General features: G+C 47.3%; 1 protein-coding gene across 1 annotated transcript in view; it reads right to left on the reverse strand.

Annotated features, from left to right (window-relative positions):
- The window catches only part of CFB (complement factor B), a 58,032-nt gene that overhangs the window by 26,791 nt on the left and 13,929 nt on the right, over nt 1-17,312 (reverse strand). Inside the window, exons 7-20 of the mRNA XM_033141955.1 lie at nt 16,832-16,973; nt 16,153-16,284; nt 14,474-14,563; nt 13,365-13,505; nt 12,464-12,561; nt 12,227-12,352; nt 11,071-11,225; nt 10,176-10,252; nt 7,425-7,516; nt 6,080-6,212; nt 3,930-3,979; nt 3,532-3,614; nt 2,745-2,766; nt 229-358 (exon numbers count right to left, since the gene is read on the reverse strand). Of these exons, the coding sequence (XP_032997846.1) occupies nt 229-358; nt 2,745-2,766; nt 3,532-3,614; nt 3,930-3,979; nt 6,080-6,212; nt 7,425-7,516; nt 10,176-10,252; nt 11,071-11,225; nt 12,227-12,352; nt 12,464-12,561; nt 13,365-13,505; nt 14,474-14,563; nt 16,153-16,284; nt 16,832-16,973 (1,471 nt within the window). The remainder of the gene's footprint in view (nt 1-228; nt 359-2,744; nt 2,767-3,531; nt 3,615-3,929; nt 3,980-6,079; nt 6,213-7,424; nt 7,517-10,175; nt 10,253-11,070; nt 11,226-12,226; nt 12,353-12,463; nt 12,562-13,364; nt 13,506-14,473; nt 14,564-16,152; nt 16,285-16,831; nt 16,974-17,312) is intronic.

The following is a 17,312-nucleotide window of genomic DNA, read 5'->3' on the forward strand; positions in this document are numbered from 1 at the left end:
GTAGGCTTGCCTTTAAATGATGACTCGGTCAAATACACACCCCGCCGCCCGCATGCTTAACCATCATAAATAAATACATGTGTTAGTCTTTCTTTTAAGGTGCCACAGGCCTCTTGGTTGAGGGTCAAGGAGTTCTGGCCTCAAGGCACCACGGACTACAATTAGGCACTGCTGTGTGTGAAATTCACAGCTCTCATAATCAATTTGTGCCTGGCTGTGACAGCTTACCTGTATAAAATGCCCCCAGGCAATGAGAATGCAGAACAGCTGGTCCAAAAGCTGCATTTCTGGTTCTCCCTCCTTGGTTCTCTTCCTGCCTCCTAGCAGCTTCTGTTTGGGCAGCACCGCTGCAGTCCAGCTACTTGTGAAATTTAGGCGATCCGCTCCACTTGCTAGATGCTGGTCTCTAGCCCCACCCCGAGAAAGCAGCTGAGTTTGGGAAATGGCAAAGTCCATGAAGCAACTCCAAGGCGGGTTGCGGTGGGCGGGGGCGGAGAGAGGAAAGAATATGTTGTGGCTGCAGGTGGACAGGAATCCAAATAGGGGGAAAACCCAGAATCGTCTTGAAGTCAGGAAGGGAATAAAACCAACTGGGGGAATTCCCAGCTTGAACACGCAGGAGACTTTCGGAATGTGGACATTCCAGGGGATTACTGGGGGCTGGGGTTAGGTCAGGTCCCCAGCATTGCTAGGCATGAGATTTCCCCCACAGTCACGATCCAATTCCTGCTCCTCCCCCTGTATTTGTATTTTCAGACACTGCAATATTTACCCACTTCTAAACTTCCTCGTTTTTGGCACAAAGTATGGGAAAAGATTGCTGAAGAGGCCTATCGCTGTTATGGCGACTGCATAAAGGAAGTGGGCAGTGATGGGTGTGGAGTTTCGATTCTTTCGAATCAGGGCAAACATGTAACTCCCAGATTTCTGCTAGGCTTGCCAGGTGGCCCCCAAGAAGGGGGGAAATATAGTCTGGCCTGCTCCAGGTCTGAAATGAAGAGACTAGCAGGTTAATTAGCAGGCACAGTAGTTCTCATTGTGTAGAGCAGGGTTTCCCAAACTTGGGTCTCGCAGCTGTTTTATGGACTACAACTCCCATCATCCTTGCGGTCAGGGATGATGGGAATTGTTAGTCCGAAAACAGCTGGAGACCCAAGATTGGGAAAACCTTGTGTAGAGTGAAATGCTATCCTTGCTAACTGCTGCACATCAAACCGCTGCTGAAGGTACAGGAGAACCTAAGAGGCGCTTCCTGGATCAGCCAATGACCCACCTAGTTCCAGCAACCTATTCTTCAGTAGTCAACGAGATACCTCTGGGAAGCCTGCAAGCTGGACCTGGGTGCAACAGCACTCTGCCACCTGTGGTTCCCAGCAATGGTATTTCAGAGGCACTATGCATCTGACAGTAGAAGTGGAACATAACCCTTGTGGCTAGCAGGTGTCCAGAATCCCGAGCCCCACAATCCCTCGAGGAATGCTAAAAAGAAATCCTGGTTTCCTGATCCCACCAGTGTGAAACCCCTCCTAGAGAATTCAGCATCCTTCAAGGTAGCATTTGATACCAGATCTACCCACCATTTAAGTGATTTAGTGGCATAGTATAGAACATGTGGGCTTGTGTCCAGTGTTTGTTGTTGCTTCAGGTCGTTCAGTCGTTCCCGAATCTTGGTGACCCCATGGACCAGATGCACGCCAGGCACCCCTATTCCTCCACTACCTCTCGCAGTTTGGCCAAACTCATGCCAGTCGCTTCGAGAACACTGTCCAACCATCTCGTCCTCGGTCGCCCCTTTCTTCTTGTGCCCTCCATCTTTCCCAACATCAGGGTCTTTTCTAGGGAGTCTTCCTCTTCTCATGAGGTGGCCAAAGTACTGGAGCCTCAGCTTCAGGATCTGCCCTTCCAGTGAGCACTCAGGGCTGATTTCTTTAAGGATGGATAAGGTGATGTCTCTGCTTTTTAAGATGCTGTCTAGGTTTGTCATTGCTTTCCTCCCAAGAAGCAGGCGACTTTTAATTTTGTAACTGCTGTCACCATCTGCCAGTGATCATGGAGCCCAAGAGTCCAGTGTTATTCCTACTCAAACCCACTGATACCCAATCCTGAAGAAATACAGAGGACTCAGGCTCTTAACAACTTCCTTGTCCACAGAAACGCCACCATGCCTCTGCAGCATAACAGGTATCCACTGAGGTCCACCATTTTATGTTTATCATCTGCTAGATGCCAGCTATCCTATTTTTCCTCAGAATTTTTACTGGCCACATAGCAAAAGATTATTTGTAATGGAAAGCATTGCTTGCAGGGGCAGACTTAACCTTAGGATTTTCCCACGATTAAGAATCGCTATTCAAGGGACCAGCATCTTAAAAAGCAGAGACATCACCTGGCTGACAAAGGTCCATATAGTTAAAGCTATGGTTTTCCCAGTAGTAATGTATGGAAGTGAGAGCTGGACCATAAAGAAGACTGATCGCCGAAGAATTGATGCTTTGAATTATGGTGCTGGAGGAGACTCTTGAGAGTCCCATGGACTGCAAGAAGATCGAACCTATCCATTCTGAAGGAAATCAGCCCTGAGTGCTCACTGGAAGGACAGATCCTGAAGCTAAGGCTCCAATACTTTGGCCACCTCATGAGAAGAGAAGACTCCCTGGAAAAGACCCTGATGTTGGGAAAGATGAGGGCACAAGGAGAAGGGGGCGACAGAGGACGAGATGGTTGGACAGTGTTCTCGAAGCTACCAACATGATGTCTGAACCCAAACTGTGGGAGCAGTGGAAGACAGGAGTGCCTGGCGTGCTCTGGTCCATGGGGTGACAAAGAGTCGGATACAACTAAATGACTAAATAACAACAATTCAAGAGACAATAAGCAGGCTGTTCATCAGTAATGCCACTGTCCTATGCAGCAGGAAGCAATGAAAGGGGCAGAACAAACAAGCAGGAAGCTTTTAATTCAGATTGGAAGGGCTCTTTGCTGAATGAGAATAACTTGACTAAACATAAGAGGTGATTCTTACATTGGCAAGGAGCAGGGCTTTTTCCAGCTGTAACTCAGTTCAGTCACCTCTCTGATGCCATTCTAAGAGAACAAGGGAGGTGTTCATGGTGGGTCCCAGCACCTCTTTTGCTAGAAAAATAGCAGTGGCAAGGAGCAGTGCATTAAGTGCTATGAAGAACCACTGCTTTAATCTATTTTTAGAAGAATGTGAAATAGCAGTGCCCATGGAATCTGCAACTCAAGGCTACAGACTGGTGAGCCCTAACACTAATTAATTTCTGATCCTACAGCCAGGAGCATAAACAACACAAACATACCACACGTAATCAAGATAATTTTTTTAATAAGCATCCCGGGGACTGGCATCTTAGCAAACACTCCTGGGCAACAGTGAGTTTGTCTCGGTGGCTCATTCCTTCGGGATAAATCTCAAGGATTGGCCCAGGTGTTGCCTCAGCCAGTCCTGCACACCAAAGAGACTAATGTAGAAATCTCGTGGTTTATGGTTCGTGGAGGGGGATCCCGGGCTGTTTCCATCTTCTTCTCCCATCTTTCTTCTTCTTTCTCTTCTTTTCACAAGGGTTATATGTGCCCCAGCTGATTACGCCCACCTATCACGAGAAGCAAACAAACTGGTTCAAGAGACAAAACAGCGAATCTACAATTCACAGTGGCAAAGACACAAAAGCTTATTGCAACCCCAAACGCTACAGCAGCCCCCTATGAAAGGGGCAGGCAGGAAGTAGACTGGGATATTTTTATTGGTAGATCTCTGGATCTTGCTTAAATCAATTGGGGGAGGGCGAAGGGAAGAGATGTGAAAAGCTTATGTGACCGATTGTGTGTCAGATTTTTAAAACCACTGCCCGATACTAGCTCTCAAGAAAAACGGCAGGGGGCCAGGATACATTTAGAGGTTCACTTACTTGGAAGAGTCTCTCCCTCCGTTCCACGAATAATGATCCTCCGGATTCACCTGAAAAAAGGAAGAAAGGATTAAAAGCGACAGAAGCTCCACTATCTCTAGACAGGAGAGAAAGTTCACATTTCTTCAAATATGGGTTGCAATATTTCACAAAGCCAAAGTTTTAAAAGTTTTGTTGAGCTTTTTTAGCCCAGAAATGAAGTTTTTGAGCTATTCTTAAGGAAATTTGCCAAAACCTACACTTCCAGCATGGGTTGCCATATGTCCAGATTTTCCCGGACATCGAAGCAATTTCTGCCCAGACACTGCTTCCGAAAGCCAAATCCTGGCTGTGTCTCGGAAATTTCGGGCGCTTGGCAACCCTATTCAACCACAAAAATGCCATGGACCACCTGAATGAAGCTTGCAGACCACTGGTGGTTTGTGGGACACGATTTGGGAATCTCTGCTTTGAATGAAAGTTGTCACAATGTCAGCTGCTGGATTCTACACTGGAACAGTAAGTGCTCCACTGAACTGAAATTTCAGCCTTCACGACATAGGAAAACAGCCAAATAAACAGCTATTTTGGTGGAGGAGGGTCAAGATATTAACCGATATGCATTAAATTTCATATATAGCTATATAATCCCTAGTATAGTAAGATAAGACCTTTGGAGCAGGCATTTTTTTAAAAAAAAGTTTTTTTTATGAATGTAAGTAATTGTTCCTTGATAATTTGTCATCTCCTCCATTATGGAACGAGGGGCGGACCACCCCCTACGCCCCCCTTGCTACGCCCCTGCACATAGCCAAGGTTGCCAGCTTCATTAAGATCAGGGGTTTTTGCTTTTTTCCCTGAGGGCCACATTCCCTCTTGGGCAACCTTTTGGGGGCCATACGTCAATGTAAATAGGGCCAGAGGGAAAGTAGGTGAGCAACAGATGCAAATTTTAACCTTTGTACATTGGGATAGCTTCTACACATTCATGCTCCCTATAGTGCCAACTGTAGGGAGCCAAGGTGTATTGGGCCCCCTTGATATTGTTTGAAGAGGCCCTGGCCCCCTCAATGTTGAGGGGGTCCAGCACAAGCACTTGACCTCCTCCAAAGGACATGACATCACAGAAGTTTTTTACCTATGTCATTTTAAACTGTGGTATTAATGCTGTATTCTTAGTTTTAGACTTTGATTGATGTGGAAATTGTTTTCCATTTGGTTGTGTATTTTTTTGATGTGGTTTATTTATTGTTTATTGAGTGCTGAGTGCTCACTGGAAGGACAGATCCTGAAGTTGAGGCTCCGGTACTTTGGCCACCTTGAGAGAGAAGACCCTAGAAAAGACCCTGATGTTGGGAAAGATGGAGGGCACAAGGAGAAGGGGACGACAGAGGATGAGATGGTTGGACAGTGTTCTCGAAGCGACTAGCATGAGTTTGGCCAAACTGGGAGGCAGTGGAAGATAGGCATGCCTGGCGTGCTCTGGTCCATGGGGTCACGAAGAGTCGGACACGACTGGACAATTAAACACAACATTTATTGTTTATGACTTTTTGTAATTATGTAAATCTTGTCATGTTGTAAGCTGCCTTGAGCATTGTTTTTAACTGTGGAAAGGCGGCATACAGATAAAAAATGATGAAGATGAGAAGGCTGGCCTGGCCTGTGCAGTGTTGGGAGACGCTGGGGACTGGTGCGGCCTAGCAGGAGGCTAAGCCGGCCTGCGCCCCACACCCTGGGCCCACTCAATATTAGGGGCTACCTGGCGCCTCTGCTCGTACACCACACTTTTCCTCCATCCAGACAAACAAAAGTTCAAGGAGACTTCCCAGTCAGACGAAAGCTCTTAAGTAGGGTGCGAAACCGGTGGCTAGGGGTGCCAGACAGAGAGGCTTGGAGGACCACATTTGGACTGAGGTTTCCAGTCCCCGATTAAGATGAAGGAGCTTACTGAAAACTTCTCGTAAGGGCTCCCCCACATTTCTGCTGTCCCGCATCTTCTGCAGAAAACTTGATGACATTTGTTATGATTCTGGGGGTAAACAGTGGGTTTTCCCGGGAAAGCAGTGAGGCAAAAGAGAAACCTCATACACAGAAGTGTGGGAGGCCTTACTCTCTCCCTGCTCTGCTTAACCAGGGATGCTTCACCCTTCCCATGTAAGCAAAATGACCTTTGCAAGTGGCAGCCTCGACAGCTCTCCCTCCTCCACTACACAGGAATCTGTCCGTCACCACTTCAGAGGCATCAGTTCCTTCGGAAAACATTTTCTTGTCTTGAAGAGCTGCGGAAATGCACGTTGGGCGCTGTGGGAAGCAATGAATGAATCGATTTAATGGTGGAATTGCTACCCGGGCCGTAATAGTTCACTTTCGGTGCTTTGAAATCTTCATGCAGTCAGCAAAGAGACAAAAATTGTCTCGTCTTCCTTTGAGATAGGTCTTATATGAAGTACTCTGGATGAATTAATCCAGATTAAATCCGTACATAGAAATTATTAATTTAGTTCATAGTAATGCTGTACTTTCTGGGGCTGGTCTTAAAGCATTCTTCCCTACTACTGGCTTGGGATTTCCCTCCAGTTGAAAGCTGAGATTTTCCATGGTTTCTCATAATTCGGTTTCCATAATTAAGACTGAACATTTTCATGCTCTACAGCACAGTGTGTTCACTTTCTATTCCCATATGCTTGCCCAATTTTACTCTTCCCAAAAGAGGTTCTGATTCAGAATTTCTTCTGCACCCATTTCATAATTCAACTTCATAATTCAACCATACCTGATTGAATCCAGCCTCCCGGCAACACTGCTTTGGACAGAAAGAAAAAAACCCTCTCACTAATTCCCTGCCAACAAGGATTGCATAAGCCTCACTTGCTGCAGTATCACACAGAGAGGCTGCACAGCAGGAAGCAAATACTCCTGTGCTTCTTTTTCTTTGCCTTGAAAAGTCAAACTTGAAACGGTCCCAGATAACAGACCTCCCATGTTTGTAGTTTTTGACATTCTAATCACCTTTGGTCCCTAGCCAAAATAATAAAAACCTCCTAGGATACAATCCATAAAACCTGTAGAATTTCCAAAAACATGAATACGGTGCGTATGCAGCCTCAGTTTTAGGAGAAAATATGCTCTTGGCAGACAGATTGCACTGCTGGACCTAATGCCCGAAGAAGTCCGGTATGATGCAATGTTTGAAAGTTTTCTTTGAGAAACATCAAGTTCTAAGAGTGTTGCAATGCTGCCATCACTAACAGCTGTGAAACTTGGCTCTGCAGAGCCGAAGCAGCGTGAGCTGCCTGTAACCATATCAATCTTCAAATATTGCTTTTAAAAGTATACTTCAAGAGTGTTTTGTTTTTCGTTTCAGTGTGTGTGTGTGTGTGTGTGTGTGTTTTAAAAAACCAACAATCCAGACCCTTGAAATAATGCCCCCCCAGCTCATACTTTCCATCTTAATTGGCTTTCACACCTCCATTTTTTACCCAGAATTCCATGGGCAGGAAATACCATGCTTACACTTCTCCTTGTCTTGATCTGTACTCCCATCCTCTTGTTGTCCAAGGATACGAACTGGGCATCCACTTCCTCCAAACTCAGCAACTGCAGCTCTGCAAGGTATGAAGGTTTGTGTGACTGTGTGCTTGAAAACGTCTGAGTTTTCTGCCTGGGGAGCGAGGCCCAGGCCACCTACTTGGTTACAGGAGGGAAAGGTGACCTAGAATCAAATTATATGGCAGAGATCAAGTGGGTCATGTAAATCGTTAGGCAGGAGAGCAGCTCCTGGGATCCAAGGATAGGCAATGGGACATAACACCAGCGTTATCAAAGGCCATGTCTTCACCATAGATGTAAAGCGGTATTATACCACTTAAAACACTTGCGGCTTTCCTCAAAGAATCCTGGGAAATGTGTTATGCTGAAAGTAGTTAGGGGACCCCTATCACCCCCCCCATTCCTAGAGTGGTTTAGCAAACAGGGTGGCGCTGTGGGTTAAACAACAGAGCCTAGGGCTTGCTGATCAGAAGGTGGCGGTTGAATCCCCGCGACGGGGTGAGCTCCCAGCTCCTGCCAACCTAGCAGTTCGAAAGCACGTCAAAGTGCAAGTAGATAAAGAGGTCCCGCTGGCGGGAAGGTAAACGGCGTTTCCGTGCTGCTCTGGTTGCCAGAAGCGGCTTGTCATGCTGGCCACATGACCCGGAAGCTGTACGCTGGCTCCCTCACCAGTAACTCAAGATGAGCGCCGAAACCCAGAGTCGGACATACTGGACCTAATGGTCAGGGGTCCCTTACCTTTACCTTTACCGCTTTCCCAGGGAACTGGGATTTTCAATGCATCCCCCCCCACTCACTTTCCAAATTGCAACCTCCCAATTTTTTTACAAAGGGATTGCTTGCAAAAGAGCCTTTTAAGTGACTTGCAGTGTAATTGCAAATCTAAACTTCCTAGTATGTGCAAGAATCTTTCCTGTGCAGTACTGATGCTTTTGAGCCACTCTGAAAAGGGAGGGGCTCAGTGGAAGAGCATGTGTTTTGAGTGCAAAGGTCACAGGTTCAATCCCTGGTGACTCCAGCTGGGGAGACTTTGAAACCTAGAGAGACACTGCCAGTCAGTGTTGACAATGCTGAGCTAGAGGGACCAATGGTCTGACTCTGTGTAAGGCAGAGTTCCAACACAAAAGGAAAAGGGATCGCGGAGGAGGAGGAAAAATGGCAGCATCAAGAAGGACTGGGCAAATATGTCCATTTCAGTCCTTGCAAGTCCTCATCCCCCCCCCCCAATCTTAAGTTTGGTTCTCCACATTAGTTAGCAATGTTTTAATTCCTTGTGAAAATTCCTGAGTTTTGGTGCAAATTCACCCATTTTTTTGCATGCAATTATTTCTAATATACACAGTTTCACAAAGCAATTTCCCTGATCTAACACATTTTTTGTATGTCTTCACTAACATACATATGCACATGCTTCACCCTAGCATATTAACTTTTGTACACACGACTTGTCCGTAGAACTGCAATTGCAAAATCCAGAGAAGTGCACATTTTGAAGTGTAGCTGCGTTTGTTGCCAGTTAGGTCGGCTTGCCTTTAAATGCAAACAGAATTGAATTCCCCCCACCCGCAATCTCAGGTATCAGCTCTAAGTCCTTCTAATGAAGAGGTGAGAGAAGGAGACAATGGTGGGATCCCATCAAAGAGCCGAAGCTGCTGGTTTTGCATCTGTCTTCTAGCTGCTCTTCTCCCCATCTCTGTCACAGAGTCATCGCATGGCTCCCGTAAGGTGACAGCTGGTAGAAGGAGGAACTTGACTTGAGGAGATCACAGCCTCTTCCTCATTTCTGTTTTAGCAAAACTGGGCGTGGGTTTGTGTTTGTGTGGTTGAGAGGAGCTGGGCTATCAACCTGTGTCAATACCTGCTTCCTCCACGGTTCATTTCTCCTAGTAAGGAGATAATATGGTCAGCTGGATCTGGCCAATGGCCCATCTAGTCCAGCATCCTGTTCTCACAGTGGCGAGTCTTACCTCTGAGCCTTGACCCTTTCCCCTAATGGGCAGCTGTTGGTACATCAGCCAGACAGCCTGAAGCCGACCCAGAAACTCCAGCGGGTGCAGAATGCCGCGGTGAGGCTCCTCACGGGGTCTTTGCCGCGGGGACCGCATTCATCCAGTGCTCTACCAGCTGCACTGTCTCCCGGTGGAGTACAGGGTCAGGTTTAAGGTGCTGGTTTTGACCTTTAAAGCCCTATGCGGCTTAGGACCCTCATACCTAAGGGACCGCCTCTCCTGGTATGCCCCGGGCAGGAACTTAAGGTCCTCAAATAATAACTTTTTGGAGGTCCCGAGCCACAAGGATACTAGGTTGGCTTCAACTAGGGCCAGGGCCTTCTCAGTACTGGCCCCGACTTGGTGGAACAGACTGTCACAAGAGACCAGGGCCCTGCGAGATTTGGCATCTTTCCGCAGGGCCTGCAAGACGGAGCTGTTCACCTAGCCTTTGAGTTGGTTTCAGTTTAACCCTGATGTTTCATTCTTTTGGTTGTGGTTGGTGGGCTACTTAAAAATGAGGCTGCAGCCTAGATTAAATTTTAAATTGTATTTTAATCTGTATTTTAATGAATTGTTTTATGTTTTTGTTGTGATTTTATTGGTGTTAGCCGCCCTGAGCCCGATTTGGGGGTAAGGGAAGGGTATACATAAATTTTATTATTTTATTATTTATTATATATTATTATTATTATTATTATTATTATTAATTGCCCGAGGCACTCACCGTGGTCCTTGCATGTGGCGCCTGGCTTCATCTTCAGGGCTCTGTTGGCACCTTCCGTGCAAGGAAGACAGATTGGCCTGCAGAGAAGACAAATATTTGCCGCCGACTTGGAGCTTGGACCATCAAAAGAAATGTGGAAGGGGCAGAGGGGCCCGGAAGGACCCCAGCAAGGACAACATCAAAACGGTGGAAAGAGATGGCATGGTCCTCATGGTCTACCTTGTTTTCCCCATGACCGGCCAAAGCAGAAACAGGAAAAATAGTGGCTAATTTCTGGCAGGCTGCTCAGCACTTTTTATAGGCTGGGGTCCTTGAAGAGATGCTGGACCTTAGCATGATTTGGCCACGCACTTGGGTTCTTGAATGGCTAGTGAAACCCAGCCAGATGGGTGGGGTATAAATAATAAATTTTCTCCTCCTCCTTCTTCCAGGAGAGCATCTACTTGGAATCATGTAATCCTGGTTATGTTCTGAGATCACTCAGTATAAACTCTTGCTTCTTAAGGGTGCTGAGCTCACAATCCCCGGCACCCTTCACAAACTACAATGCCCAGAATTCTCCATGACAGTTAAAACTGCACAAAGACCAGTCGACATCTATGGTGTGTATGTGATCTTAGAGGACAACAGAACTGCATCCCTTCCTTCTATATTCCCTCCTTTGCTGAAGGTTCTTAAGCAGAGGCTAGCAGGAATGCTGTAGTACTGATCATCCCGCAGAGGGTATGACTAGATGGCCTTTGTGGGGGGGTCCCCTACAACTCTGATTCCCGCTTTTAATACTGTTTGCGCCTGCAGTGGTTTTTGGGTGGTCACACTGCTTCGTTTCCAATCAGTGCACACCCTGTTATGGAGCCCTTTGTCTGACTGAATCTGCCCTGATACGGCACATTACCTGATTCTCCCGCCAAACTGCACGGGTTTCTCCAGTTCGAGTAAGGAGAGATCATAGTCGTAGAATTCCTGGATCCCCTGAGCCACCTTGGCTTTCACGTTGAACAATTCGTGGTCGATCCGCCTCTTTATTCGCAATCTGGTCCCTCCTCTACCGGTAGCTGGGGAGAGAAGAGTGAAATGTATTCAGTGTCTATCTTCAACCCGCAAAGCACACCCCTCTTCCCCAGCGTCGTGGCTGGGGAGTATTGGATGAGATTCCGTAGCCTTGAATTTGAATATGAGCAAACTCCATCTCCCACCCCCACCCCCTCTCTTTGCCCTCGTGTTTTCTTTATAGAGCGATGCAATAAATCATCGCAACACATTGGAGACAAGCCTGCCTGCCTGTCTTTCTCAGAGAGCACTTTGAGACCCGGATCGCTCTTGACCTGATGTGAACTGAATCCAGAGCTTCCTTGATCCAATCTGGATCTGTCTCAAATCAGCTAAAAATTTGCAGGATCAGCTAAAAGTTTTGCAGCTTTTTTTGCAAAGGGAAAAACCCTGGTGTTTTTTTTTAGGATCAGCTAAAATTTTTGCAGCTTTTTTTGCAAAGGGGGAAAAGCAAAGAGGAAAAGCCCCATTTTTATGGGGTTCAACTCACATTTCTGCAGCTTCTAAAGGAAAGGGAGCCTTTTCTACAGTTTCCAGACAGATAATCTAATCAGCCAGTCACATGTCGCTGGGGAAACAACAACCTCCCTCTGCAGCACATTCAACAAAGGAGGGCAGGGCTGAAAGGGAGCCGGGGACTCTTATCTCTCTCCTGATCTCTTGCTGATCAGCTGCTGAGCGGGGTCCTTTCAACACCCCCTTTTCTCTTTGTAAAATAAAAGCACAATCCTCTTTTGGCCCCTGGGCAATTCAGCTCCAGGGACCACGTTCGCTCCATAAGACGCACAGATATTTCCCCTGACTTTTCAGGAGGAAAAATGTGCGTCTTATGGAGTGAAAAATACGGTAAATACCTAGCAAACTGCTGCCCTTTTCACGCCACCCCAAACCAGCTGCCCCAAAAGAGCCCACTCACTCTGCCCTTTAATGGAAGGGCCGGCCCTGTCTCCAGAGCTCCCCTAGAGCAGAGATGCAGAGTTAAAAACGTGTTCCACTTTTCCTTTTGCACCTTTTTCCAGAATGACGATCCATCCTGCTGTGTCGTTGAATTTGCTGAAGCAGTGAGCGGACGTTAAGACCCACGTCTTTGAAATCAAGGCGCCCCGACAAGAAGGTTCTGTCAGTGTCTACAATGAAGAGTCGATAAGGTTGGTTTCATCCAGGTCAGACACTCCAGAATTAGGGATTAACAATATGATAAAGGGGTGTGTGTGGTACAGAGAGCAGCCTCTACTCACGTTGTAGTGGAGGAGAACGTGCCACGGATTCTTCTGCTCCCAGCTAGCGCTGTCAGAGTTGTTCGCCAAGCCACATATATCATGAAGATCTCTGGGATCTGAGAGTATTGGAAAGGGAATGCGTTTTCAACACGCTCACGTCATTTTCTTACTCTGCTTTTTCAGACTTTCTCATAGGAACATAGGAAACGACTTAAACCGAGCAACAGCACCGGGTTCCATCTAGTTCAGTAATGTCCACGCCAGGATTGGGTTAACCTTTCTGGATTCAATCGGGCAGGTGGATGGGGCCGCCCACCTGTCAGTCCTGATGTCAGGTGCAAGGAGCTTTGAAATCCTGAAGTCGGGACTTCAAAGCACCTGGCCAGGTGCTGCTAAAACAAAGCTTTCCCCCTTCCACCTCCTCCGTTTAGCAGGCAATTCCAGGCAAAGTCTTTCCACCAGGAAGGGGATGAGTGGAATCCTGCCAAACCGAGAGCAGGATCTAACCCCTGCTCATCAGTTGCTCAAGGATGTCACATGCCGACACCGGGCCTGGCTGGAAGTGGCAATCCAGGAATACAGAAGCTGGCTATTTTTGGATTACAATGAATGATGGCCCATTGTTTTATACCAGGAGGAGAACAGGTTATTTAGATTTGGAAGCTAGGAAGTGTGCATACGATGTTCTTCAGTATGAGGCCCAGGAAGTAAGTATTGGGGTTCATAGTTGCCTTTGGAAATCATAGTTTGAGCATTGGGCATACTCACCGAACACAACAAGCTTCTTCACTCTGCCCTTCCTCTTGCACTGACCGTACCTTTGTTTAGTGTCTAAAGCCTGCAGCACCCAGCACCCCCAGACTACGGTACTAAGCAAGGTTTGACCCCGTCTTTGTCGAGTGCCAGAGAACATACACACCCAGGACATCTTCAAAGGCTGCCTTCAATTCCTTAAGGTCGTTCAACTTGAAGGCGTGCCTCTCGCCCGGCTTTTTGGATGCTATCTCATTCATGGCGCTCCAGTCTACGTCGACGGTTCCAACTCCGAAAGCATAGATATCTGAACGAAAGAGGAAAAAAGAGACGGAAAGCGTTGCTGAACATCCCGGAAGCCAAGTCCAAAATCCCATCGCCGGTGGAGCTTAACCCTCAAAAACCAATCCATGCCACCAGCCACGAGTTGTTTTTGTGTTTTAAACTGTTTTTCATTAGCACAGGTGGTGGCTCAATTGGTTAGAGCGTGGTGCTGATAATGCCAAGGTTGCAGGTTCGATTCCCCATTTGGGCAGCTGCATATTCCTGCATTGCAGGGGGTTGGACTATGATCCTCAGGGCCCCTTCCAGCTCTACAAATCTAAGATTCTATTATTTATTTGTAATACGCCTTGAGATGGTGGTCAGAAGGCGATTCATAAGTTAATTGTAATGTGCCAACTAGTGCCAAACCTGGGCATCAAGCTGTGGTGCAGTTAGGCAGTTTTAGACTCTGGACTTAACAGTCTTATGCTCTCTGCTGCCTTCATAATAATGCGTATCATTAAGGCTGCATGTGCAACATACCTCAGCTCATTCTGCTGAGTGAAGCCCCTTGGACACGGGCCCTAATTTCCCTTCCCTCGTGGCGCCACCTCGAGCTTCCTGGTTGAGGGGAATTCCGAGGACCAGGAACATTCTACCGGTTCTTTCTAAACTGCGTTCTCGGAAACACAGTTGGGTTTCCTCAGAATCTAATCAGGACTCAGGCAGATAAGCTTTCCTGAAAGCATGCCAACCAAACCACAAATCAGATTCCTCCCTGTGCATGCAACCTAAACCAGAACACTTGTGGAATAAACAGTTTTGGAATTTGAGCAGGCAGTTACAGGATAGGCACTGATTGGAAACGGAGCGTCGTTGTCATCGTGAAATTTGGGATCTGGAAAAGAGCCTCAGCCCGTTGAGGTCAGATCGTGAAGGCTGATCTCCTCAGACAGACCAGGCACCCTCCTTTTAACTTTCACTCAAGTGAAGTAGGTTTATATGACTTACCCAGGTAGTCTTTCCTGTTTGCTCTCACATTCAAAAAGTCTTCTATACTGCGTACAGCCTTTGTGGGGGAACCTCCCATGTTGGACTTCCCTAAGAGGACAAACAAAATCAGGCAGCGATTCTCACATTACATGCTGGAGTGTCACGACGAGAAATCATTAAAAGGCTCCAGTGTGCACTGGCTGAAGCTGTACATTCTAAACAAATGCAGAAAGCCAGCGTTAGAGTGTCAGGGGTTAGAGTGTCAGACTAGGAACTGGGAGCAGGGTTCAAATCCCCACTTGGCCATGAAGATTACTGGGTGACCTTGGGACAGTGGCGTCACAAGGGGGAGCAGGGGGGCAGTGTGCCCCGGGTGCCCTGTCTGGGGGGGTGACAAGAAGGCACCCCGCGGGATGCTCGCCCCTCCGCCACCAGGCATGGCGGCGCAAACAGCCATCGCGCCACCGCAGCCGCGTGTGGAGGATCCTCCATTCGCGGCTCCAGCCGTGAGCAGAGGATCCCGCCACCGTCCATACGGCGCTCGGGCTCCGCCGCCAGCAAACCGCTACGTACAACACATGCGTTGCATGCACTGTATGTAGTGACACCAGACATGTGCCCTATGTAGGAGGGAGGGAGGGAGGGAGGGAGGAAGGAAGGAAGGAAAGTTTGCAGTGAGGAGGGGTAAGAGTAAAGGTAACGGTAAGGGAGGAAGGGAGGGAGGGAGGGAGGGAGGGAGGAAGGAAGGAAGGAAGGAAGGAAACGGAAGGAAGGAAGGAAGATTCCTACATAGGCTATCAAGATAAGAGAGGGGCAGCACTGCTCCTGGACAGAGATGGTGATGCCGGCCTTTAGATATGCTTGCAGACAGCAGAAGAGCACAAAAAGCTGCCTTATCCCAACTCAGGCCACAAGTCCATCTAGCTCAGCATTGTCTACACTGACTGGCAGCGGCTCTCCAGGGTTTCAAGGAGGGGAGATTCCCAATCCTACCTTGAGGTGCCAAGGACTGAGCCCTTGCTGGAGGTCCTCCCCTTCCCATGCGTGCTGGAGTCCTAGGATGGAGGACTCTATTTGCACACTTCATGCCTCTCACCGCTTGCTCCCTGTGGAGGCAGTGATGAACTCTTCCCCAAGGGCACTGGGGGTGCAGTCAGGTGTGGGGGAGGCTAGGAGGGATGGGTGACTCTGTGCACTGTGCACATTTCTTATCCCCCCCCCAATCTTAACTTCAGTTCCCGACATTTCCGCATCGAGTGGCCATTTCTACAGTCCTTGCGAAAACCTCTCACCATTTGGCGAGAATTTCTCCCAATTTTTGTGTGCAGTTCTGCTGAATATCCAAGCTTTTGCGGAGCCATTCCCCCCACACACATAATGCATTTTTTGACAAGTCGTTTTCTGCAATTCATGCACACAGATGACACTTTACCCAGGTATATGCACCTGTGTGCAAGTCTCGGCTGCAGAACCACAAGATGGCAGTGTCTCAGTTTGCATATTGTTTCGGAAATTTGCAAATTGGGTAGATGCACCTTTAAATGTGAACCAAATCCAGTTTCTCCCTAGTCTCTACTTGGGGCCACAATGATCACCTAGTAATTGGCAGGTGAGGGACTGAACTCTCTGGCTTCTGTGCAACCTTCCTCCTATTATGGGAGGTAGGGAGGGAGGGGGGTGTCCCCATTTCTCCTCACCGTCTGTGAACAGAATGACGGCGTGGCGGATTTTGTCCCACGACACTTTGGTAAACTCCTTCTCATTAATCATCATCTGGTACACGGAGTCGAGGGCATCTTGAATGTTGGTTCCTGTTGCGTTGCCATGGTCTGCAAGAGGGTGGCACTGACATTGGTGGTGTGTTTTTTTACAGTTACAGGTAGGTAGCCGTGTTGGTCTGCCTGCCATAGTCAAAACAAAATAAAATAAAAAATTCCTTCCAGTAGCACCTAGGTTTGTTCTTGGTATGAGCGTGCACACGAAAGCTCATACTAAGAACAAACTTAGTTGGTCTCTAAGGTGCTACTGGAAGGAATTTTTTATTTTAATTGTTTTTTTTAATTTGTTCTACATCTCTTTCACAGCTCGGGATGCCTTACAAAGCTGAAAGGGCGGGGAGCACATTGAAACGTAAAATAAATGTAAGATATTAAAACAGCAAGAGCAAATCAATAGAGATGAAACAACAGCAGGGTGGTGTGTGTGTGGAGGGGAGAAATATCCCAAAATTTAGGCACGAGTCGCATGTGCCTTGAAGACACATTTCCACCCCTGCGAGAAAGACCTGGCACATTCGCTGAGACCCGAGTTTCAGAAAATACATTTTGAATGTGCAGCTGCTCAAAAAACGGGGGTGGGGGAGATCCCTCTCAGCACCTTTGTAGTTCATCTCATTTTGAATCTTCTCAATAACGATTTCCGTATCTTCAGCTATATCATCCTGAATGTTGACAATGGTCTTGGGTCGGCTGGCGTAAGAGATTACAGAGAACCTGATGGGAACATCAAAGCTGGCAATCTGGGAATTGGGGGGTGGGGGAGAGAAAAACAGGAAATCAGAGGAAGAAGGAGAAAGAGGGGCAGAGGAGGTAAAAATGTGATTCGATGGGTTCATGTGATTAAAGATTTTATTATTATTATTATTTTTTATCACGGCCTTCAGCCTAAGGTCCAAGGGTGAGCTACGATAATGAAAACAGAATATTAAAAACAGCTTGAAACAACTTCAGTTACCACCAAAAGTGTACTTCGGTAACCGATAAATAATATATTCATTTCCTTTCTATTTGTCTTCTGGAGAAAAAGCCAACATTTCTGGTCTGGTGTAGTGGTTAGCGTGTCGAACTAGAATGGGGTT

This window comes from Lacerta agilis, chromosome 2, assembly GCF_009819535.1.
Source record: "Lacerta agilis isolate rLacAgi1 chromosome 2, rLacAgi1.pri, whole genome shotgun sequence".
Classification (NCBI taxonomy): domain Eukaryota; kingdom Metazoa; phylum Chordata; class Lepidosauria; order Squamata; family Lacertidae; genus Lacerta; species Lacerta agilis.